The following is a 26,931-nucleotide window of genomic DNA, read 5'->3' on the forward strand; positions in this document are numbered from 1 at the left end:
TAAAAAATGTCTCGATAGATTTGTTGATTACAAATAGCTTTTTGCAAGACGTTAACTGATGGACTGGAGTCATGGGGATTACTTGTGGACCACTGTGATATTTTTAAATGTCTGACGGCATTTATTCACTGCAGAGAGCAAGTGATGTAATGCTAAATTTTTTTAAACAATTTTAAGAAAGAAGACCACCTCGCACACTTTAACCAGTTCTAGTTCATTTTTATTTCCATTGTGTTTGTATATAAACCCACATCTCTGTCTAGTAAAACTAACCTGTGTGACCTTTTAGAGTTACCTATAATCACTTATAATTAGTATTTCTCTTGGGTAAAATGACCAGGGGGTGTAGTCGGTTCTGTTTTAAGCTTAAACTATCTAAATATGCTGGTTGGTAATGACTCATGAACCAACTCTGAGATAATGAAGTAAAAATCTTAAAAATACACTTTTGATTTACAAACACTCACTCTGCCGCTGCTCTTGCAAAGATTTATTTGCCTTTTGTAATTAATTTATATATTGCAGCCACTAAAAACTTGTATTGTCACAGTCATTATTTCTTCTTCTTTTTGCCTTTTTTGCCACCTTTAGACTTGGATTTGTCTTTCTTAGGAGAACCTATTCCTTTACGTACAAGAGTCCCTCGCCACCAGGCCTGGATCTGAAAAGTGATACATGAAATAGAGAAACAAGTGCATCAAGGATTAGTTATAGTTATTTTTTTCTCCCTCATATTGCAAATGTATTGATTATTCTGTTTAGTTATAGGGGCCAAGCACCAAAAGTGTGTAGGCAACTACCGGTATATATATTTTTAAATACTTTATACCTTTTATTTTTCTGATTTAGGAACAAAAGTTTTTTTTTTTTTATTATTAAATGTGTAAGTATTGTTGGTGTCGGCAATTTAACATGTTGACAAGAAATGTACTATGTATCAACAGGATTGGTTAAAGGTTAGAATTTAAAAATTGGCACAACCCACAGCATGAAGAATTTCAATTGGAATGACAAGAAAATTAATTTATTAAGTAAAGAAATTCAGCAGCAATACAGAAGGAATTGCATTGCTCTAAAAGCCTGTTCACACCAAGAAACATAACTGTAATGATAATAAGCCTAATTATAAAATGGATAGTTCTGGTCCATGAAACTGGTTGGTCCGTGATTTGTTTATGATAAAGCATGGACATAACCATTTTCACTATCTTTGTATTACTGTGTGTAGCAACATAAACAATCTATATACTGTCAGATATATGTACCATGAGCATGTATTATGTATTTCAGCAAAAAGTAACTGTTTATTAATTATTTAATGAAGAATGAGTGATCCCTGCTGACGTTATGTCTGTGTCATTCACCTTTAAGGGGGTCATGAAATGAGAATCAAAATTCCCTTGATCTTTTGATATATAAGAGGTCATTGTGCAATAAAAACATCCTGTAAGTTTCAGAACTCAAAACGGCTAAACCCCGCTTCCACAGAAGATCAACCTGCTTCTACATTGCTGCCTGTTTAGCCCCACCCACCGATTCGCACACATAGTAGGTAAATGACAAGAGCAGCAAACGCAGGTCTATGCAGAAACCAAACAATAAACTTTGATGAACTTTATTTTTAATTAAGTGACAGACCACGACAGTAAGAACTTTGTTCCCTAGTTCACTTCATTTTACTGTGGATTCATTTACAAACAAGGCACAATTCGATGCAGGATTTTCAGAAAGATTGAAACTAAAAGATTTATACTGTGCCGACTATATAGGATCTGACACTAATGTCACAACACACAAGTGTAAGTAACTGTTTTCATTACATGATCATCTTTACATGATCATCATTGCTTTGTCTGCTATTACAGATCATTCGGTATGTACTGAGTATAAATGTGTTTTTAACCTAAATCACAGCAGTGTCCATCTTGTCAGCAAGGATGTAGGCTGTCAAACATACACGACTGTTAGCCAATCATAGCAGTGGGATTACTTCTGAGTCTACAATCCACCACGCCAATTCAAACAGTGTTCCGATGAGGTGGGTCAAAACAAGACAGAAAATATCCTATTACATCTAAATTACTATGTTTTTTATGTAAAAATATTGATAACATTATAAGTGGACCACAGAGAACAGTATAACATAATAAAATAAAAGGCAGTTTATGACCCCTTTAATCTGTTTTTTTTCCCAGCTGATGAACAATAAAAACAATTACAGCCAAACAAAATTGCTGCAATTACGTAAACGTAACGTAACTGAAGGGTACATTGACAATAAACATGTTGTTGTCTGTTAGGTTGAATCCCAATATGATTATCATTATAGTTATCGGTATTGTTTTTGTTCTTGATGTAAACAGGCCTAGTTGAAAGCATTTGCTATGCCTATTTATTCCCAGATGTGTGAAATAAATTTTTCAATGTTGTTAAAATAAAAATATTTAATAATATAAAATAATGATTTTTTTACAATACATACGCAATCATACATACACACAAATATAAACACACAGATTATTTGAATTTTATTTAATTCTTTCTTCATACATGTCAGAACCCATAATTCCTATTTACTACCTCAATTCAAAATATAGCTGCAAGCAGCAATTAAGGGGCCAAGCACAAAGAAGGCAAGATAAGTCATGCCAACATGGCTGGGAACATTAGACCCACTGCCTCGATGAGCAAATATAGTCACTAGTAATGTGACTGAAAGATTTATAGGTGTTGTTGTGACCAAACTGATGTGGTTTGGTCAGAGTAAGGTGACAACGACACATGCAAAGCATTGCGGAGATACAGCCTCGAGTCAATGTGGCATCATGCCATTAGCTTAATTGATGTGGTATACTAAAACAGTTTTGTCTATCTATAGGAAATACATAACTTTTTGCTGGCATGGTCTGTAGATGATTTGAGTCAAATTTGGTAAAAAGTGGACCAACGGTCTAGGAGGTTTTTAACATAAATTAAAATGGTGACGGGAAGTTCAGCTGATTATGGTATAATTGGTATCAATGTTCTAGGCATAATTCAAGCAATCTAACAAGACCAGTCGCATGACAAGAGGCAAAACTGTTTATAAGCTATTAGCATTTTTAAACTTTGATGAACTTTATTTTTAATTAAGTGACAGACCACGACAGTAAGAACTTTGTTCCCTAGTTCACTTCATTTTACTGTGGATTCATTTACAAACAAGGCACAATTCGATGCAGGATTTTCAGAAAGATTGAAACTAAAAGATTTATACTGTGCCGACTATATAGGATCTGACACTAATGTCACAACACACAAGTGTAAGTAACTGTTTTCATTACATGATCATCTTTACATGATCATCATTGCTTTGTCTGCTATTACAGATCATTCGGTATGTACTGAGTATAAATGTGTTTTTAACCTAAATCACAGCAGTGTCCATCTTGTCAGCAAGGATGTAGGCTGTCAAACATACACGACTGTTAGCCAATCATAGCAGTGGGATTACTTCTGAGTCTACAATCCACCACGCCAATTCAAACAGAGTGTTCCGATGAGGTGGGTCAAAACAAGACAGAAAATAACCTATTACATCTAAATTACTATGTTTTTTATGTAAAAATATTGATAACATTATAAGTGGACCACAGAGAACAGTATAACATAATAAAATAAAAGGCAGTTTATGACCCCTTTAATCTGTTTTTTTTCCCAGCTGATGAACAATAAAAACAATTACAGCCAAACAAAATTGCTGCAATTACGTAAACGTAACGTAACTGAAGGGTACATTGACAATAAACATGTTGTTGTCTGTTAGGTTGAATCCCAATATGATTATCATTATAGTTATCGGTATTGTTTTTGTTCTTGATGTAAACAGGCCTAGTTGAAAGCATTTGCTATGCCTATTTATTCCCAGATGTGTGAAATAAATTTTTCAATGTTGTTAAAATAAAAATATTTAATAATATAAAATAATGATTTTTTTACAATACATACGCAATCATACATACACACAAATATAAACACACAGATTATTTGAATTTTATTTAATTCTTTCTTCATACATGTCAGAACCCATAATTCCTATTTACTACCTCAATTCAAAATATAGCTGCAAGCAGCAATTAAGGGGCCAAGCACAAAGAAGGCAAGATAAGTCATGCCAACATGGCTGGGAACATTAGACCCACTGCCTCGATGAGCAAATATAGTCACTAGTAATGTGACTGAAAGATTTATAGGTGTTGTTGTGACCAAACTGATGTGGTTTGGTCAGAGTAAGGTGACAACGACACATGCAAAGCATTGCGGAGATACAGCCTCGAGTCAATGTGGCATCATGCCATTAGCTTAATTGATGTGGTATACTAAAACAGTTTTGTCTATCTATAGGAAATACATAACTTTTTGCTGGCATGGTCTGTAGATGATTTGAGTCAAATTTGGTAAAAAGTGGACCAACGGTCTAGGAGGTTTTTAACATAAATTAAAATGGTGACGGGAAGTTCAGCTGATTATGGTATAATTGGTATCAATGTTCTAGGCATAATTCAAGCAATCTAACAAGACCAGTCGCATGACAAGAGGCAAAACTGTTTATAAGCTATTAGCATTTTTTTTTTACATTTCATTATCATTGGTTAATGGCTTCATATTAATGGTTTATCACTTTTGATCAATAAGTGGCGGTGTTACCAAATTGATGTGGTGCGGTCAGTTTGAGGTGACAATAGCTATGTTTCCATCCAAAGATTCAAATTAAACTTATGCGCAAAACTAGAATATTGCATAAAACATTTGTGAATAAAGCACCGTTTCCATCCAACGAGTCAATGAGAACAAAATCATCACTTCCTGGTAAACTGGCACTAAATATCACTAAGAAAACTAGGAGAAGCCACTGAATATAATAATTTTCATATATGATAAATTACTTGCACCTCAGAGCGAGCAGATGAAACACAATAAATGCGGTCATTGCTTTCGGAGGTGAATGCTGCTGTTTAGGAACGCAGTCGTGTAAGACAATTATACAGAAATACTTTGACAACAGACTTTGCTCATATAGATGCTGTGAACGAGATCGTTCCACTGGTTAGTCAAGTTATCCCGTCTCATAGCGCAAAGTCACATGACTTTTTCGATGTGCATGGAGGAATTTATTCAGTAAATATGTTTCCATCATAGTTTATGCACATTTTTTTTTATCGGATAAAAAGTTTATCCTACTCAAATGTGCGCATAAGTTTTTTATGTACATTTTTTACATTTATGCGCATCTTGGAGTTTCCATCCAGCATTTTTTTATGCAATACACCAAAATGTGCATAAAATAGGTGGATGGAAACATAGCTAATCACACATATAACATTTGGTGTCAATATGGCAAAGCTTTGCAGAGATATATCCTGAGATGCAGTTTGGCATCATTATAGCAAATTCATTGATGCATTAAACGATAACCCTTTTTTATATCAACACAAAATCCACAACTTTTTGTTGGCATAGTCTGAAGATGATCTGAGTCAAACTTGGTGAAAATTGGACAAATGGTCTAGGAGGAGTTCGAAAAGTAGGTGTTTAACATAAATAAAAATGGCGGACAGGAAGTTCAGCCGACTATGGCAAAAATGGTATCTATGATCTCGGAATGACCCAAAGAATATATTGAGCCGTTTCATTACAATAGGCTAATATAATCAAAAGTTATCCGTATTTTTGGAAATTTCATTATTAATGGTTTATGGCTTCATATGAATGGTTTATCACTTTTGACCAATAGGTGGTGCTGTTACCAAATTGATGTGTCGTGGTCAGTGTAGGGTGGCAATGGCACATACAGTACAAAGTTTGTTGTCAATATGTCAAAGATACAGAGATATAGCCTCAGACGCAGTTTGGCATCATTCCAGCAAATTTGTGGCTGCGTTAAACAATAACAGTTTTGTATATTGACACAAAATCCATACATTTTTGCCAGCATGGTCTAAAGAGGATCTGCATCAAATTTGGTGAAAATCTGGGAGGAGTTTTAAAAAGTAGGGTTTCAGCATAAATCAAAATGGTGGACAGGAAGTTCAGCTGACTACAGCAAAATTGGTATCTATGTTCTCTGAATTTCATTACAATAGACTAATATACTCAAAAGATATTAGCATTTTTGGAAATTTCATTATAACATCTGACCACAAGATCAGATATAGCATTACGACTTCAAACTGATGACGAACACTCCACGTCCACAGGGATCTCCACACAGAGAGGAATATTTGCAAAAACCAAAGGCCTGTGTGCATCAAAACGATGGAAGTATGATAAACAGTACATAAAATACGAATTCACGTGCATCACAGTTAATAACGAACCACATTCATAGTGTGTTGTAAGTTCAGAGGTGCTTGCAAATAGGGTTGCAAAAAGGTGGAACATTTCCAGCAAATTTCGGAAATATTCCAGAAATTTTGGAAACTTTCCAGATTTTTTATTTTTTTTATATTCCAGGGATTTTTGGAAAGTTTCCGGAAATTTTCCACCACTTTGCAACCCTACTTGCAAATGACAGTTTGAAACCTGTGAAACTGATACGTCACTTTCAAACCAAACATCTAATGTTAAAACAATAAACTGTTTGACTTTTTTCGCCATAAAGAATCAGCATTAGCAAGTCAAAAACAAACTATGACCAGCCAAACCACTCTGCCAGTAAAAGCACTTACTGCTTCATATGAGGTGGTGCATTTCGCTGCCAAGGCCAAAAAACCTCATACAATTGCAGACAGCCTCATTCATCCAGCAGCAATGGCCATCTGTAGAACTATGTTTGGAGATAAGAATGCAAGTGACATTGAACAAATTCCACAATCAGACAACACCATAAGCCGGCGTATCACTGAAATGGCAACCAACGTCAAATGTCAAATGTTAATTGGTAATTCAAACTACTTGTATTTGTCAGCTACCGTCATGAGAGAAAATTGCTTGAGAATCTTCTATTTTGCTCAGCACTGGAAAAAACTGAATGAACTTGGTCTTTGTTGGGACAACAGTGTCGGTGTGTGCTAGGGGTTGCACCGACTAATCGACTTCAATGCTCTGCCGTGACGCTTTAAACTTGACGTCGACTAGTCACTGGTCCTATAGAGGGCACAACAGGATAAGAAATCTTTGAATGACTTCCACATTTACGCTCTGTTTCCAAACAGTTAAAATGACAAATAAATGCATACTCTGAAAGCGCTCCACAAGACATGTGTGATTATATTACTGAATGCTCGAAATTGAACAGGAGAATGCACGTTTTAAACAGCTTATTGTACAGGTAAGTTAATCGCCATTCTAATCTAATGCGCTGCTGCACTGTAACGCACACACATAGGCTACAGAAGTAGCTCATACATCATGCACACATCGCGAGCGCACAGAATCATTCAGCGCGGAAATGTATTGTCAACACTGTTCTGTGATTTCTCAATAAAATAGCTTAGAAACTGAAAAGTTCAAGCATATATTTCTTAATAACTAAATCGCACAGCTTCTCTAGTAGAGAGACACTGCCAGGTAGAATTAATTCACACACGCAATCGCTCTCAATGCATTTATAAGAATGTAATCTTTACTGTGCTACTTTATCTGTATCTGATTTAGAACGAGCAGAAATCTGTGAGAAATATAACGACCCAAAGCGCTGTGTCATATGCCATAGCTGTGCACAAGGTGTTTGTCACAGCTCCAGACTTATTTGTTCATTAATGATGTCATCAGCAACTAGTCGACTTCTACTCAACTTTCATCACATAAAAGTCGACTTTAAAAAAATCAGAAGTCATTCAACCCCTAGTGTGTGCACAGATGGAGCGGGATCAATGTTAGGGGAAAATAAAGGACTTTGGTTCGTGAAGTAGCTCCGCATGTTCGTTTCACCCACTGTATGATTCACAGAAAGGCCCTTGCAGCAAAAACTCTTCCTGCAGAGTTGAGCGCAGTGCTTAAAACAGCAACACAAATTGTACATTTCATAAAGACTCAACCCAGAAAATCAAGACTGTTTGGCCTGTTGTGCAAAGAAATGGGGTCAGAATATGAATTGTTACTTTTGCACACGGAGGTAAGATGGCTCTTTAGAGGGAAAGTACTGCAGCGGATATTTTCATTGCGTGATGAACTGAGGATTTTTCTGCATGATTATGGATCTTCCTTTGCAAATTATTTTACTGACCTGAAGTGGCTCACAGATCTTGCATACCTGTTTGACATTTTTGATAGACTTAAAGGGGTCATGAACTGAGAAACCAAAATTCCCTTGACTTTTTGACATATAAGAGGTCACTGTACTATAAAAAAACATCCTGAAAGTTTCAGAACTCAAAACTTTGCATTGTTTGTGTTGCTTTCCTTCTGATCCCAACGTTAGGAAAGAGTGAATGAACTTTTTTTTAATGAAGTTCCTGACCGCGTCAGTAAGAACTCCTTTGTTTAACTTCATTTTACCGTGGATTTGTTTACAAACAAGGCACATTTCGATGCAGGTTTTTTTTTAAAAGATTGAAACTAAAAGATGATGCTGTGCCAACTATATTGGATCTGACAGACATGTCGCAACACACAAGTGTGAGAGTAACTGCTTTCATTATGTGATCACTATTGGTTTGTTAAACAGATCGTTTTTGATATGTACTGAGTATTTATGCGCTTTTAACCTAAATCACAGCAGCGTCCATCTGTGAAGGATGTAGATTGTCGAACATACACAAGCCAATCATTGCAGTGGGATTACTTCCAAGTCTACAATCCATCACGCCTATTTAAACAGAGCATTCTGATGAAGGGGGTAAAAACAGGACAGAAAATAGCCTATTATTTCTAAATTATGATAACAAAATCGTGATAACATTATAAGTAGACCTCAGAGGACAGTACAAAATAAAAAACAGAGGTGGTTCATGACCCTTTTAATACCCTCCATTTGACTGGGTTCGTAACCCTTTCATCAAAAGCACAGTGAGTCTGTCATCAAATCTGTTCAACTCAACCACACTGTCAGAATTCTGTGTGAAATTAGACAAATGGGGGGAGGTGGGGGTGTCCTAAAAGCTGGAAAACCCCTTGTCTAGAACGATTTTCAGAACTTTACCGCAGGCGGTTCTATGGGCTGCCATAGACTCAAGAGCGGAAAAAGAAGAAGCAGAAGAAACAGAAGAAGAATAATACTATGAACGCACCATTCCGTGCTTGACCCCTAATTAAACTCAACTACAGGGACTGAATTGAAATTCTCAATTAAATTCTGAATTGTACACATGCAAGTTGATCAAAACTGTCTGTTTTCCACAAACAATTTAAAGAAGACTGCAGTTCTTTTGCATACAGGGTTCAGTTCCATAAAGCCCTGAAATACCAATTTGCATCATATACTGCTCAAAAGTAATTACATAATAAAATGATATACCTTCTCATAGTCATTTTCCTTTGACCTACTTTTCCTAGAATCTATGAAGCTAGATTTTACCTTAGTTGCTGCATCTCTCTCCTTCTGCTCCTTCTCCAGCTGTGCACGCAAGCATTCCTTCTCCGTCCTGTCCTCAATGATAACTTCTTGCATGTCTCTGCACTGAGGTACAAAAAGGTATTTTACAATTTGCCAGTGCTAATCAATACTTTATCAAAAATAATTCTGAAAGGAATTAATATCAGGAGACAGTAAACATGTAGCGCTGATGTGCTTTATATAAAAACCTTCTTGGACAGCTCCTGAATTCGTGCCTGGCTGACGTTTCTTTTATTCTGTAGAGCAGTGATCTCTTGCTCCTTCTTCTCCATGTCTTTTTCATACCGCTGGATCCAAAACTGTAACTTCTCCTGTAAGTTCTTTTAGGCACAACAAGTTCAGTGACAGCAATAAATTCCAAAGTCATTAGTAAAGATTTTTAATTTTAGTAAAGTTTGCTGAGAGCAGCATGGAAATTCTGTTGAGACTTCAGAATTCCAGTGTGCATTCCAAAATGCATTGTCAGCCAAACTGTGGTTGCAAGTTCTGTTGTTACCAACATAGTTCAATGATTTGCCTTTTACTGAAACCATAATTGTATCCGAAATCACATACTGTCTGGTAACAATTGGTTTCAAACTTACTTTTATCAGATCAATGTTTATTATTTCATGAGTACACTGAATTTGGATATACTACTCATTCGTCTCATACTGTAAATTATAATTTTTTTTGCCTACTATACAGTAGAAAAATAAGCAAATTCAGATGCCAGGGTAGTTCCAACAATTGCAAAGTTCTGTTGTTGGAACAACAACCTGTGGTTAGAAGTAGAGTTTATTGTTAGTATGGTGTGGACTTCATGCTCTTGGGCAAAATAAACACACTAACATGCAGTACATTCTATATATTTCATTCCATTTAAATCTACAATGAATTAATCATTAAATAAAGCTAAACAAACAAAAATAGTAAAGTATTCCTCAGATGCACTGTTGATTACAGCAGCATTTTGGAGAAATTACATTGTGGAGAAAGCTGCTGATTGAAGGATCGGCATGTCTATAAACATGCACTCCAATTGCTTACATGTTAAAATTAACATCTTTCTGTTGTTTGTGGAAATTAACTATACTAATCTGACATTCATTGCGATCTTGAATCTGTTCATTGGCTAATTGGCAAAAGGTATTATTGTCTTTAACGGCAGTTAAAACCAACGATCATGTTACTACAGTTTCAGGAAACAGTTGTGACTAGCTACTTATTTTCTAAGTGGTGAGTTTTGTTGTTGTTTGGAATATCTTTCCTGGTAAATTAGAGCAGTAAGGGAAATTAAGTGTTGTTCATCATAACCATTAACATGAGAGCTAAATTATTTAAATACAGTATAAATTAGAAACACATTTCTATAGGTGCTTTCCAAACACTTAATAGTTTTTGAAAAAGCCCATAGGTTGTCATATGGTGTTTACCTAGGTATTATTATGTCAGGCTCTGTAACAGGGGTATCCAATCCTGCTCCTGGTGGGCCAATATCCAGCAGATTTTAGCTCCAACCTGCCCCAATACACTTTCCTGAAAGTCTGTTGTGTGGGTGTTTTATTTTATTTTATCTAAAGGCAGCATATCTTGGCTGCAACTTCATAAAGCGTTGTTGAAGGCTGTCTGAATTTGAAGGATCATTGGAGAGCAGCATTCATTTTGCATCCTTCTTTCTGCATATTTTGAAACCTCGGAGGTACTGGATTAAGCAGGATGCAACCTCGATAGAATGCAACCTTCCAACTGAGAAGCACCTAGTAATCATCAAGACCTTTATTAGTTCATTCAGAGTTGGAGCTGAACACTGCAGAGCACCGTGGTCCTCCAGAAGCAGGATTGGATGCCCATGTTCAACACCAACTAGAGTACTACCTTCAGTTCTCACAGGTACACAACCCTGTAAGTACAAATCTAGTTTGTTTTACAAAGCTTTATGAATTACACTTCATAAAATAAAGTTGTACTTCACTCACTGCATGCTGTCTTTTTAAGAAGGTCTCCAACTCCATGTGAACATTCTTTTCCTCTTCAGTTCTCTCTTGCAGCATCTGAGAGTGCATATTAAAATGTGTATGTATGTGGGTATGTTAGAATTATTGTAATTACTATAATTATGACTTATTAAACTTGTAATTGAATTTACTCTGAATTTATGAAATTACTGACATCTGTCAGTTGAACATATTGTTCAATAGTGGCAGTGTCTTCAACAGTTAAAAGTACCTAGGAATCGACATCTACACAATATACCATTATTCCTTTTTTTGTTCTTCAATATTTCTTCAATAAGAGCATCAAGAGGTGTGGCTCAAATGCTTTAATGGACACCAACATTCTTCAAAATATCTTCTTTTGTATAACAGCTTTAAGTGTTGGATAAATATTCTGGGCTGACACAAGGGTGTTGCTATAGTGTTCTATGTAGTTTCTAGGGCACAAAATGATGCAGCTACATAGACACACACCCCAACTTCATCCTCCAGTTCCTTCTCTTTGTGACTGTTGACTTTCAGTCCCTGGCAGACCAGCTGTTCAGCACAGCTATTCACGAATTTCCCTTGTCGGTTTGACAGCACCCTTATGTCTTGTACCTGGTCTCTCAGGTAGGCCACCAACTCTTCAAGCCTCTGAGAAGAAAACAGTCTTTTCAGCTAGACTGCAAAAGCCACATGCATATTTGTCTAAAATATTTGACCAAAGTTCTTAGGTGAAGACGATGCCATACTTTTTTTCTATCAACTTTGATACAATTGTCATATTGTTCAAACATCTCTATATTATGCACAGTAAAATCAAAACTGTGGGAATATTACATAAATGGTGTTCAAGTCAAATTAAATATTAATTAATAAAAAGTTTGTATGTAAAAAAATAGGTGATTACCACACACTCCTCTGTTTTTTGCTTGTGAATGTCAAGTAACTCTTTCTGCAGTGCTTTAATCCTGAGTCGACCCTCTTCCTCCCTACGGTTTATGTACAATGTGATGCATATTCACTGTTTTAGGTTATATATTATAATCATGTGATATGTTGGGGTGAATGATTGGTCACTTCATGTTAAGACCTGTTTATTATGTCCAGAAGCTGGGCTTTCTTCTTCCGCTGCTCTTCTACTGCTGAAAAGAGACTCTGAGAAGAGTTCTTCTCCTGCAGGTCCACAATTTTAGTTGAATTACTGAAATAAATGAACTAGAGAAATGTGTACTCACCTGTCTTTCTGCACTTTGGCCAGGTTGTCAGGAGTAAATAGCCTCTCCTGAATACTAAGTTGCTTTTGGGATTGGTGTAATTCTCCTGTGAAATCAGACAAACTGCTCCCAGCCATCAGTCGAGCTGTTTTCAGATGCAGTTCCGTCCTTTGCTGCTAAACAAAGAGAGTGATATAGAATGTAGTAAAAAAAAATAGAAAAACAGGATTGGGAGATAAAAAACAAGAAGGATGGCATGTTTACTACGAGACTATTGTTACTATTGTTTGGCGATTAAAGAGCTGGAGTCTGGACTGGCAATAACGGTTGTATTTTCAAACCCAACAAGGAACTATCCCTATTCTGTCCTTGATCAAGACACTTGACCTCAAGTTACAACAAGAGGACCGTCTAATATGTGCTATAAGTTGAGTCAGTCTCATGAAACCTGTCAAGAACATGTCCAGTCAAAATTATATGAAAGAAATTATTTTCATGACAACTAAGAGCATCTTGCCACCAATACTCATATTCATCCTGCATTGATTGCTGTAATTGTGAAAATTACATTAAATTTTTAATTTCAAATTGAGACGTGGACAAGTTTTTGTAAAATGTATCCAGTTATTTAAGGTTCATCAGTTATACAACTATTACTACTATTTTAACTTTTAAAGTTCAACAATGAACAGGGGCATCGCTAGGCCCTTTTAAGGGGGGCTTACCCCATCCACCGTAAGGTTTTCACCCCTCATCAGACTACATTGTTTTAATCCAGGAAAAATGGAAAGTGAAGACATACTTATTTTCATTTGTTATTTTCAAATGTTATTTTCATTAGATTTTTTAAAATCAAAACGTATTATTGTTATGGCATTACATTAAAATCATGCAAATAAATTATTAAAGACACAATGACAGACAGCACTCATTTAAAATGACAGAGACGTAGAAACTAGGGTTGGGAATCGATTCCATAAAGAATCGATTCCGAGGCGTTGGGAAACGATCCCATCAAGGGGAATCAACTACTCATTCAGAGCCGGTTTCAGTTCAACAAAGCTTATCTATGGGTGCCTCTCAAACAGAAGGCTGCAACCTACGAAGTAGGGCTGGGTAAAAAAATATCGATATCTCGATTATAATCGATTCTCAGTTTTACGAAACGATATCGATTCTTAAATCGCAAGAATCGATTAGTCTAGCCTGTTTTCAGTTAATGGACGGAACATTGAAGGGTACCTCCCATCCAAAAAAATCGCAATAAGCATTGTGCTTTGGTACTTATAATATGAAACAAAGTCTCAGATTTCAAATTCTGTCCATTGTATTGCAGTATTTAAACAATAAATGCCATAAACGCTGTTGTCACGGGTCGCTACTGTGAGGAACACAGCGCGAATAACGAGGAGACCAGGAGTACAAAACAAAGGAGTTTAATTCTTTTTTTCAGGGAATCACACGTAGCACAAGGAGTTGAGAAACAATTCCAGACAAAGGAGAACAGAACGGGCTAGAACTAAATAGGGCAGATAACTAGGGGCAGACAGGTGATGGGGATAACTATTAACAAGGAAGAGGTGATACTAATAATGAGAAAAGGAACTGGAAGGACCAAATAAGGACAACAGGAACATACACATGACAGATCGCCCCCCTCCCGGACGGCGCGTCACGTGCCATAATAGTACCATCAGGGAGGGGTGGCAGATCAGGGAGCCATGGCGGAGCAGGGGACTCAGAAGGCCATGGCGGATCCTCCATGGCCTTAGCTGGCTCGGCCACGGGTATATGGCCCCCCCAAAAAAAATTTCTTAGGGAAATCTAGGAATCCTGGGGGGTGCTCTGGAGGAGCGGGCACTAGATGGCACTCTAGAAAGCGCTTACGAGGAGCGGTCACTGGAGCGAGCCCTGGGGCTGGAGCCCTCCCTTGGCTATGCGGGGGATCAGGAGCCCTCCCAGGGCTTAACTGGGGATCTGTAGCCCTCCCTGGGCTTAACTGGGGAAGAGGAGCCCTCCCTGGGCTTAACTGGGGAACAGGAGCCCTCCCTGGGCTTAACTGGGGAACAGGAGCCCTCCGTGGACTATACTCTGGAACAGGAGCCCTCCCTGGGCTTAAAGGGGTCATATGATGCTATTTTAAAGATCATTATTTTGTGTATTTGGTATAACATAATATGTTGACATGCTTTAATGTTCAAAAAACACATTATTTTTAAAATACTGTCCATTATTGTAGGTCCTCTATGCCCCGCCTCTCTCAAACATGTCGTTTTCAACAAAGCCCCCTCCTTTGACAAGCGCAATCTGCTCTGATTGGCCAGCTGACCCAGTGCATTGTGATTGGCCGAACACCACAAGCACGCGTCGGAAATGTAACGCCCCTTACCATAATCGCGAGCTTCAGCTTTCAAAGTAAATATCAAGACAGTTAATAATGTCGTTAGTTTTACCATCAGTTCAAGCCCGAAAGGGCAACAGAGTCGCGTGACAGACACAGTGATGATGCAGTACACAAGCCGCGGTTAAGACAACTGACGTGCTATGATTTCTGACAGGCAGTTCACTCTCCTGTGATGTGACCCTTTTCCCCTCACACACACACACACGACACGTTACTCTGCGCTGCGCAAAACTCCGCATTTGAACAGTCAATAACAAATACTTAAACTAATAGCAAAACATACTTACAGTTGCTGATTCAGAAGAGCCAGATTGTCATTGCAAAGTCGGAATTGACCCTATTTTTTTTTTAATTTTTTAGAAATAGTATTTGTGCACAGCCAGCCTTGTACTCTTCTAGGTTAAAAAAAAAACTGTCGTCCATAAAATGCATTGCACAAATTTGAACATCTGGGTTGTGCTGTTCTGTTGTAAATAAATCTTAACCAATGATTCCTAATTGCATCTACTTCCGGAAGGCCAAATAAAGTGCTTTTGCTTTGCACTGCATCACACAGCGTCTCCCTGACATGGCTGCATCAACACTACTTCTGTTCCTGAAACCACGCCTTCTTTCTTTGCGTGCACATTTGGGCGGCATTATGCTAATATTTCCACGGTGACGTAGATATGTGGGGCCCCTCCCTGAGCTTAACGGGGGAAACAGGAGCCCTCTGTGGGCTATATTTGGGAACAGGAGCCCTTCCTGGGCTGAACTGGGGATCAGAAGCCCTTCCTGGGCTTAACTCGGGATCAGGGTAGCACTTACGTGGTGCTGGCACTGGAGGGTGCTCTGGAGGAGCAGGCACAGCAAAACGCTTTCAAGGAGCTGGCACTGGAGTGAGTTTTGGGACTGGAGCAGACACTGGAGCGAGGTCTGGAAGGTGCTTACGAGGAGCAGGCACTGGGGCTGGAGCAGACACTGGAGCGAGGTCTGGAAGGCGCTTACGAGGAGCAGGCACTGGGGCTGGAACCGACACTGGGGCCTCATGAACGCATGGTGGGCTTGCCATATTAATGTTCGTAGGGCTTGCCATATTAACGGCCGGTGAACTAGAGTAGGCCACGGGCGGCGGGCTTGCATAAGCCATGGATGGCGGGCTGGTTCTGGCTCGGGGCCGGATGCTCTCCAGACACCGGAGAATTCCTTCCCTCCAGCTCAGTTCCGTGGTGTCTGGGAGGTCCACGGGGCGATGGTAGTTGGCCCAGAGCCAGAACAGAGAATTAATGGTGGCATCAAGGGCCGTAGCTGCGGCAAGCCTGCAGAACTCCCAGGAATCCTCGACAAAGGGGAGATCTAGGCGAGCTAAGGCGGAGAAGCGAGCAGCAATTTCCATAGTCGTGGGGAAAACAAGGAAAACAAAAAAAAAAATTTCAGTCGCTGCTCACTTTTTGTTTGGTCTGGAATTCTGTCCCGGGTCACTACTGTGAGGAGCATGGAGCAAGGAACAAGGAGACCAGGAGTACAAAACAAAGGAGTTTAATTATTTTTTTCAGGGAATCACACATAGCACAAGGAGTTGACAAACAATTCCAGACAAGGGTGAACAGAACAGGCTAAAACTAAATAGGGCAGATAACGAGAGGCAGACAGGTGATGGGGATAACTAATAACAAGGAACAGGTGATACTAATAATGGGAAAAGGAACTGGAAGGACCAAATAAGGACAACAGGAACTAAACGGGAACATACACATGACAGCTGTAGCGCGCCTCAGTTCAATAATAAAGAACTGATAATCACGACTAAACATCCGAAGGTAAGAGAAAGAGAAAGAGTACAACTTTATACAACTCAATCTAGGGAAGATGCTCCACCATGACTGGTTTCAGGTACTGAGCGTAAAATCAGCCAATTTTTGCTATTGTTGGTCATTTTGATTGGGAAGAAATTAAGAAGTTTAATGTATTTAGGCAATGTTTTGCTTTCTATTTTGTTTTAGGTCCTCATGTAAGTCGGTAAGAAAATGAGCTGCAGAGTCTCAGAATCTTACGGGGCAGGCAGGCCATGGTTGCATCTGGCGCCATGGCTTGAAGCAGCAATATTTGTGTCTGGTGGTACTGCTTGCTTGGGGATGTCTATATTTATGCATAGCTAGTTCTCCATGGCACTCTCCATCATGTCTGACTGGTTCCAGAGTCTCCACCGCTCTGGTTCCTTTTGGGTTTCCTCTCCTTATTGCCCACAAGTTCAAGCTTTGATGTCCCAGAGGTTCTTATGCTGCTGTGGGGTACCAGTTGCTGTGGTACCACGGTTTCCCGGTGGTTCCTGTCGTGTCTACATGGTCTCAGAGCTCCTTGTCATGTCTGCACACTCTCAAAAGCTTGTCCTGGACTCTGAAGTCTCTGCGACATGAGCTGAGCTAGATGTTCTCTAAAGGCTGACTAGCAGGTTCATGCTATGGCCACCTAAAGGTGCCTGTCTGCTCAGTCTCAGATGGACTTCTCATGGCTGTCCCAGATGCTATGCTCCATGAAATGTGTGTCTCAGGCTGGATCTCATGGATGTCCCAGGCTTCTGTGTTCCATGTGATATTTTTTTAGGTACCAGTAGTTCAAGAAAAGATCTCCTCCTGCCATGGACATCCCAAAGATTGTAAAGGCTGCTCCAGAGTTTGAGCTCCCAGTAATGTGTGCTCAAGGCCCCAGACACTCCTGTCATGCCTGTCTCAGTGCTTTCTGTGTAGGTTGCTCCAGTTCCAGAACTCTTTATCTTGGCTGCCCTGCTACGAGTGCTCCCTAAAGTTTCTGTGGACACCCCAACAGTTCCTGCAGTTCCAGAACTCTTTATATTGACTGCCCTGCTATGAGTGCTCCCTAAAGTTTCTGTGGACACCCCAACAGTTCCTGCAATGACTGCTCTGGTCTCTGCGCTATCCACCATGTCATGTTCACCCAGCACCAAATTGTACTGTCATTCCACCACAGAGGTTCCCGCTACTGAGATTTACTGCTACTTCCTGCTACTGATTAAGATTCCTGTAATGGCTGCCCTAATGGTCTCTGTCTGAACCCCCTGCTACAAGAGCTCCCAAAAAGGTTCCCATAAATGCTGCCTCAGAATTAGAGAAGACAGTGATGAGACAGTGCTGCCTCAAAGTTATGTTGAGTTATATTGTGACTGTTTGTTGTATGTTAATACCCTGAAATTATGTTTTCAAAAAAAGTTCTAAAATTTCTCACTCTATTCTTTAAAATATGTTGCCTCCCTTTTTTCATTATTTCTATTTTATTTTGGAGCGAATTTACAGAACATGTTTTGTTCCCTATTATTCATATATGTGATATAAAGATATAGAATATTCTAAAACAAAAAGGGTTTTATTTGTCATACTTATAAGCCAGAAATCATAGTGGTAAAATTAGAGGAATAATACTCCCTGTCGAAAAGCAAAAAAAAAAAAACTGGATGTGTTCAATGTAGGGATGGGTACCGAGAACCGGTATTTTCTTGGACCAGTACAAAATAAGCTTCAGGACAAACAATACTGTTTTATCTCCATATACTTCAATGTTAATGACGAATTAGAAGCTGCTGCTTGTCATTTTTCTTTACTGAATGATGTGGCCGACGTTTGCTCTACGTGCATGTGATATCCATGCACATGTGCGGTGTGTGTTTGCGTGCAATCAGTCATCGCGGCAAGAGAGAAACTTTCGAAAGTGTGGGCTCACGTTACAAAACTAAGTGACACTAGTGTCAGATGCAATATATGCAGTAGTGTAATAGTGAACAAAGGAGGCAACACTAATAATATAATGAAACATTTACTAACAAAACACAACATCTACCTAAAGCAATTATGTCTCGTGGCTCCGGCACCAGCTCCAACTGAAACTCGCGAGACACATTTAGGGCTGTAGCTATCGATTATTTTAGTAATCGAGTATTCTACAGATTATTCCATCGATTAATCGAGTAATCGGATAAGAAGTCATTTTTCTTTATTAAAGAGCAATACTAAATATGCAAGAGATAATAAGATAGATCTCTTAAAATAAACAACTAATTTGTTTTCTTTTTAGTAAAATTAACATTTTTATTGCTGAAATTGCATACATTAATAACCGTGAAAACTAAATCCATTTAATTGCCAAATACATAATAACAAATGCAAATACAAATATATCAATAAAAAAATAAAAAATGAATAAATAAATACAAAAATAAATGTCACATTACTTTAAAAAAGGTAAACAGTATAAAATTAAAACTAAGGCATAAATCAAAATAATAGTAATACAAATAATAATAATACCTAAACATTGCATTTATGTTGTGCAACTTAACTTTCAAGTTTCAGCCTAACTAAAGCTCAAGCATGACATAAGCCTTTACTGTCTTCTTGAAAGGCTTTGTGGCTTTTGTGAGAGGCAAAAATTAGTGGAGAGTAAGGTAACTTGGAACAAGAACAAGAGTCCATTCACAATTTCTAAACACATTTTTCTGCAACATGAAATGAGAGTTATTTGGAGAATAAACCCTCTTAAATGTCCCAATACGTACTGGTGTGTGTGTGTGTGTGTGTGTGTGTGTGTAAAACTTGTTTTTGATATCCTTCATATTCTGTGTGCAGGTCAGTTCACAGCAGTGATATAAATTAATCTGTTCCAATAAGTTTAAATTGGTTTTTACATTTTATGGGCATTTTTAAGCCTTTTTTTATAAAAGTGTGCATCATCTTTTGAGTCAAATTCTTACATTTAATCAGGCAATTAGAATAAAATACATTTGGGTTTACCAAACAAATTATATCAGTATCAAAATTCATCTTTGCAATGCACAGGAAACACAGAAGCTGCATGGGATGAATTTCCCACACAGAGGGACATGAACGCATTTAACCTGCAGTTACAAATGCATACATGATATTTCGTTATTTTAAACATAAAACATTTAATACTGATATTTAAAATTATTTTAAAAACGAAAAGATACTTTAAATGTTAAATTAAAACCGCCAGCAGGTGGCAGCAAGTCACTGTTAAGAAGTGAGTCACTGCGATTGAACCGAATCATTTAAACGGTTGATTCATTCAGGAACGAAAGGCAATATAGTGTCTAAAACATAATATCATAATCTCATAATAATTACCTTCTTGTTTATTGAACTGTTGAATAAAATCACATTTGTAATCATGCTGATTTTAGAGGTGAAAACTGGCACTCTTCGTGTGATATTGACTAACTTTATTTCTGTGGTATTTTTATGCACAATGGTGTTTAGTCTTTCACAAAACATAGCTAACGTAGGGACATTATAACTAGCCACCATATTGATTTACGGTCTTAAGTATGTCCAGCGCTTTTTTTTTAAAGTCTGGTCCCTGTTTTTATACAGTCTATGGTCTGGTCCAGCGGTTATCGGGTTGTGCGTCAGTAATAATGGTCCGTGGGGAAACACGGTGTTCTGTGTGTAGTTACAGTAAATGGACTAAACCAGTGATGGGCAAACTTGGCCCTTCCATTTTTGCACCAAATAGTATCGATAACAGTTTCGATAAGTACCGGTTTTCAACATGGGTAAAAACCCAGAGTTTTCAGTTAGGCTAAAGTAAGGAAAAACACAGCTAGGAGGAACAACCATCAAACAATGGCAAAAATCTGGATGAGAAATAGCTTTTAGAACATTATAACCTACAGTTAGCTATATCATAGAGCTATGAAAATGAATGAGAGCTATTCGGCTATATTCAGCAGTGTACCTACAGTAAATAATCCATAGAAAGTAATCATGGATTTTAAATTAACAATATGTGAATTAATGTTGTAATTTTGTTGCTAGCTATGTGGCTTGTGCTTGTTGCTCCAATGGGACATGAGCGTGCATTGGCCAAAACAGTGATGTAACGTACAAGACTGAACGAGATTCACCGGCATTATGTCAAGAGATGAGGCAGCCTAAAATCACACTGCCTCTCCACTGTAGTCTGCTTTTGTTCCCCACCAAATCTTTCATGTGCTGTGCCTCATTTTTGGTGGCAAATCCAACCAATTTAGGCACAGCCTGGAGAGCTGAGAATAATTTGTTACGTTTTTTTTAAATGAATGAAATGTATGAAATTAACTTTTTCACTCACTTGCTAATTTGGCTACTAAACTTTACAGAAGGAGAAGGCTTTCCTGCTGGATGCTCCTGTTTCTCAGTTAGGGCTTTTTGGCACTGTTCTGCACTACAACGCAACAGTCAGCCGCTTTCTGGCAGTTGATTTCCCAACAGGCTCAAGAGCTTCTGTTCTGTCAGTTCCGCTGTGTTAGGCATATTAGGCAACAACAGATAAGTGCTTGAATGTCTCAAATCTCATTCGTTTTCTCAGATTTTGCTGACAGCAGAATGTTTGTTAGCTAAAAGATACGATGAACATAATCTGAGGTGTCACAAAAACAATTGACGATAACGCTTGTTTAACAAGACAGAGAATATTGTCTATAAATATTACACAATTTATAGAACATAATGATACTGTTTGCAATCGTAATGTAACAAAGAATATAAGATTAGAACTGACTGGGGCTGCAAATTAGCCATTGGCCTGTACGTAGAGCATCTGTAATGTTATTCAGCATTGTCCCTGTTAAATAACCAACTAAATTATCAAGTTTGCAAGTGTGAATCTAAGTGAACACACTCCAATGCGTTCCGAAACTTTGATTCATTTAAATTGATTCTAAATCATGCTAGCAACATGTTAGAATGGTAGTATGTGCTAACAACATGCCAGTAACGTGCTAGTGACATGCTAAACCATACTAAACATGTTAGCAACGTCTAGCAAACATAGCACAACACTTTTATCTTTGGATATGCTAACTACTAGTTTAACATGTCAGCAATGCTTAAATTTATTTGGTCTGATGTGGTGTATAGTGCTCTTATGAGGTCTAATTGTGTCTGAGGTGGTGTATTAAGGACTGAACTGGTTTCATGTGGTTTTATTAGTGTCTGTTAAGGGTAAAATGGTGTCTGAAGTGCTCTAATATTGTCTCTCTGAGTTTTTATTGGTTGTCCTGTCTTCATCTGACTTTCTGTCTGCACACCCGAGAGTAAAACCTTCTCACTTCAAGCCTTTAAAACTATCTTATACTTTTATGCCAGCCAACACAAGATTTGTCATCAAACTTTATCTAGTTAAATGATCGCAGATCCGAGTGCACAGATCAACTTACGACAGTGTTCACATGTGATTCATAAAACTTTTGTATGCCGCCAGTCAGAATGATCATGAAAATATCACTGCAATATCATAGTCATTTGACTAGCACGCCCCTAAAAACACCCCGGTTTAAAAGCATTGCCCCTAGAGTTTACGACATGGAGAAACGTAACCCGGTCAAAAAGAGGAAAGAGAAATTGCTCCAAAAACACGCATTAACCTTGTAATTGCAAACATTAATGTATATTAAAAACCAGTAAATATAGCAACATTTTTCCAAACATTATAAACATACAGCCTATTTAGTTCCCCTCGCTCCACAACAAAAATATAGGCTTCTTTAAATTTAATGGTAGGCCTATTACAGAACAAGAATGAAAAATAAGTAGCTATAAAATTGTATAGTAAACTATACAATAAAACACAAACTAAGCTATAGTGGCATTCATTGTAATAAACGTCAAGCTAAAATAAACTTATTTACAACAAAACTGAAACGGCATTGGGCTCACAAGCCTCTCTCATTCGAATAGAATCCAAACGTTTCCATTTTTGCTATGGAACATTTGGTTCCTAAACTATTATTATTCATTATGTAAACAAGGCTTATACGTCACTCATGTTCCTTCACATGCACAGTAATGTTTGTTTGGGCACTGCACACTGATTTTATAGCGGACCATTTACATTAAGCAGTTATGTTTGGTTAAATGCATTTCTGTCAGGACCACTATCATCAAAATGATAGATACTTAGCATAAAGTTTGGTTTGGCGGTATGGTTCTGTTCTGGGCAAAAACCTCCCTGCCCATCCATGCAGCCTGTCATAAATGAGCAGGGAGAGCGGCAATAATAACCCCCCTTGGGTTAACAGAACAGAACAAGGCAGATATCATTAATGTACTTAATGATATTTACTTGTAACACTTTATTCAAGATAAAGGAGTCTGATCAGCAAGGAATATCAGAAAGCCAAGTCCTGACTGTGGCGAAAGGAGGAGCTGGGGATGAAGGAGGTTAATTTGCTCCGGGGAAATGCTGTAAAGCTGCTGAATAATACTGACTAGAGCTTATATAGGAATGCAGCGATAGGTGTTGTATTCCTATAGGTAGATGTGATCAGCTGAGGATCAGCTGATGCAAGCTTGACTCACGTGACCTGCCAGAACTAACGCTAACGCTTAATTTTTGATGATGAATGTCAAGTCAGCAAGTTAGCAAAATTATGTTCTTTTTTTTTTATCTGTTTGGCTAATTATTTTATAGAAATATATTTTGTGTAGCCCTATTTATTTTATTCCTTTTATATACTTAATTTCAGTTTTCTCCATTCCCAGAAGCACTGCAATCTTATTGGTTAACGATCGCCTAATGTGCTAAAAGTCCGTCATCTGATTGTACTGTGTGCATGCCTGTTTATGAATTACACAGATGGGGAAAATAGAAATAACAACACAGCTGGCCTCATGGTGCCTTTGCGGGCTATCACAAACTTCCCACTTGTACCACTTGTTATTATGAGCTTGACAAATTCAAGAGATCGACTTCACATTGCTTTCATATGCAATTTTTAAATACCACATTCCTATTTACTATCATTCTGGTAGTACGTGGAGGCAGCATGAAAACAGGCATAGCTTTAGCAACATTAGCCTTACAGAGTGCCAAGAAGCTCTTTCAGAAAGCCAATTTGGAAAACAAAATATGACTTCTATGTTCGTTGGTGCATCTCACAACACAACACTTGTAATACCTCTTTGGCGCTGGCATTGTATATCTCCAGCAGCTACAGCAAGAAAACAGTAACGACGGACTGCTGCTTTTCACTCATGGCTGTGTCTATGCTAATATGGCGTAAATCGTCACAAATGGGCAGGATTTCTCCCTACGGTGAGGTGTACATAAGGATAAATCTGGAATCGCGTGATCAGAGAGACTGTTTATGATTTATTGGGATTATATAAAAAATGAGTGGGTGGATTTTTACCATTATAGACTGGTTGTTTTCACACACTGTGGCCACACAACTGTGTTCAAACACCTCATAAACGTGATTTTTGCATAACACGTCCCCTTTAAATAAGTTCTATTGCGTTTGAAAGCAAAACTAATTATATTGTAATTAAAGAATAAATGGTCAAGCCTGTGTTTAAAAGTAAGTGGTGCAACACAACTCGAATTAAAACCTAGATCACCAAAGTCTTAATTAGCTCTAAACTTTAACCAATTTAATCCTTATTGGTGCAACCCACCCAAAAGGAATAAACATCAACAGGCACAGCGCACAGATCAATGTAACATTAGCAGATGACAAAAGAAATTACAACGTAGTTACAGAACAAATTGCTGTTCTTTAAATAGAAAATGATGAGGTTGTTTTAAGTTTGATGATGTTACTCACAGTGTCCTTTCCGGGGTGCATAATGTTTCCTAACACTGCCAGCTGATTAGCGCAGTCCTGCAGCACAGCACACGCTCTGAGCACATCTACAAACATCATACAGCGTAATCTGACCAAATAGATGGGAAAATAACAAGTAACGGTTTCTTTTTCTATCAAGCTAAAACAACAGACAAATCAACCGTGGAAAAAAGAGCTACACTAGCTGCCTGCCGTAGCTACAGTGTCCGTTGTCATGACAACACGTGTACGCAGCTCACATGTACATATTTGTTGGCTTTTTTTTTTCTTTTTATACCAGATTTAATTCATGTTAATGCACAATATATTTGGACCACTATATAATGTATTATTTTCTACACACAGTGTAAAAATTGAAAATGAGCGTTTCTTTATTTTATTTTATTAATTTAAATTTACATTAGCCTATCCACCTATTTCTTCAACGCGGAAGTAAGCCTATGGGCGAGACTTCCGGATCATTAACCGCAAATAACTACAAGAATAATAACAAAGTGCCGTAAACGGTAAAACTGTTTGCACTACAAACCAGTGTGTTCATAATTAAGATAATACATTAAAACAATATGGTAAGACACACCAATTTTCAATATCAAGCAGCAAAACGAACTGTTTTGTACAGCTAAAAATAGCTGGATGCAGATGAGACCGGAAGCTAGACCCATAGAATTTACAAATGGCCGCGCCCATTTTTTACGGCAAGAAAAAGATGGATATAATTTATTCAGAAGACGTCAAATGTTAATTGTGATTTTAAAGGATATTTGTCGTGTTTTTAAAGAATGTCTATGTATTGTTATTGTCATTCTTTTTTTATTTTTTATTTTTCTCTTGCCAAAATAGAATTTAAATATATGCTAAATAACAGTGAAGCTCAATTAATTTAATTTTGAAATTAATATATATACACACACACACACACACACACATATTAGTGCTGTCAAACGATTAATCACGATTAATCGCATCCAAAATAAAAGTTCTTTTTTACATAATGTTTGTGTACTGTGTATATTTGTTATGTATATATAAATACACATGCAGTATATATTTTGTATATATTTATATTCATATAATTTATATTATATATAAATATATTTAATATATAAACATATTTGGCAGCACTAATGTGTATATATATATATATACAGTTTCAACCTTTACACCAAATATATTTCAAAATGTATTTCAGGGACAAGACGATGCATTTCCAGTAGTATCTTGTGGATGAAGATCAAAACTAGATTTATAATTATTTAATGTTTAATTTTTATGAATTGTAACTGTATATTTGAAAATACATAGTTTTTTCCATGTATGTGTAATTTACAACTTTACATCAATTTACATCTTTACATTTTTTTTTTCTCATTAGTCTAGCATGATTTCTGCTGTCTCCATTACCAGTGTTCAACATCCAATACGATCTACTGTGACATCTCCCATTAAAACTAATTTACCTGTGCCCAATAAATCTTGACATGACGTTACCTGAACAGTATTTTTGTTCAATTGTTTATATATTATAATTTTTTTTCAAACAGCAGAGGGCAGCAGATCGTACAATAAAGGGCTACGCATGTCAGGCTGTACCAAAAGACCCCAGAGTTCCTCAGAAGACGAGCACGTGTGGCTGGCTTGAAAACACAACACTGCCAGTGAAATTATGATAACGTTAACAAGTTCGCCCTGGAGCAAGTGAAGTTCTCTAAAACATGATTCATTGATTATTTTCTTCCAATTCTTAAAATGTCCTCAAATTTGATTGGACGTGTTTCACAAGGTCTCCATGCTCCAGATAGTCTAGACCTCCTACCCAGAGGCCACGGGTAAATCGCAGCTGTGCTGATCTTGAGAAGAACACCAGCACTCTTGCTCATGTGTTAATGTGCCTTTTCAATTGCAAATGCTTCTCACAAATGCCCCTACCATCTGCAAAGCTGCCAGAACGACTGACAAGCCAGCAGGATATTTATATGCTGAAGCCTCACGGTCACACCTGTTGTCAACAGTGTTGGGGAAAGTTACTTTTAAAAGTAATGCATTACAATATTGCGTTACTCCATAAAAAAGTAACTAATTACAGTACTTAGTTACTTTTTATGGAAAGTAATGCGTTACGTTACTTTTGCGTTACTTTTTAAATCTGGACAGGGCTTGCTTGTTTGTTTTTAAAATAAAAAAGTTCTATTTTTGGCAAA

General features: G+C 37.7%; 1 protein-coding gene across 1 annotated transcript; it reads right to left on the reverse strand.

Annotated features, from left to right (window-relative positions):
* Positions 1-212: 212 nt before the first annotated feature.
* Positions 213-24,932, reverse strand: iqcg (IQ motif containing G). Its single transcript, XM_016276693.1, has 9 exons — positions 24,710-24,932; positions 12,732-12,886; positions 12,587-12,697; positions 12,404-12,485; positions 11,986-12,147; positions 11,494-11,568; positions 9,724-9,855; positions 9,497-9,598; positions 213-661 (listed from the first exon to the last, which is right to left on the reverse strand). Exons 1-9 carry the CDS (start codon positions 24,806-24,808, stop codon positions 554-556), a joined length of 1,026 nt encoding a protein of 341 aa, XP_016132179.1. The 5' UTR covers positions 24,809-24,932; the 3' UTR covers positions 213-553.
* Positions 24,933-26,931: the final 1,999 nt, after the last annotated feature.

The sequence above is a fragment of the Sinocyclocheilus grahami genome, unplaced genomic scaffold, assembly GCF_001515645.1.
Source record: "Sinocyclocheilus grahami isolate Dianchi unplaced genomic scaffold, SAMN03320097.WGS_v1.1 scaffold105.1, whole genome shotgun sequence".
Classification (NCBI taxonomy): Eukaryota; Metazoa; Chordata; class Actinopteri; order Cypriniformes; family Cyprinidae; genus Sinocyclocheilus; species Sinocyclocheilus grahami.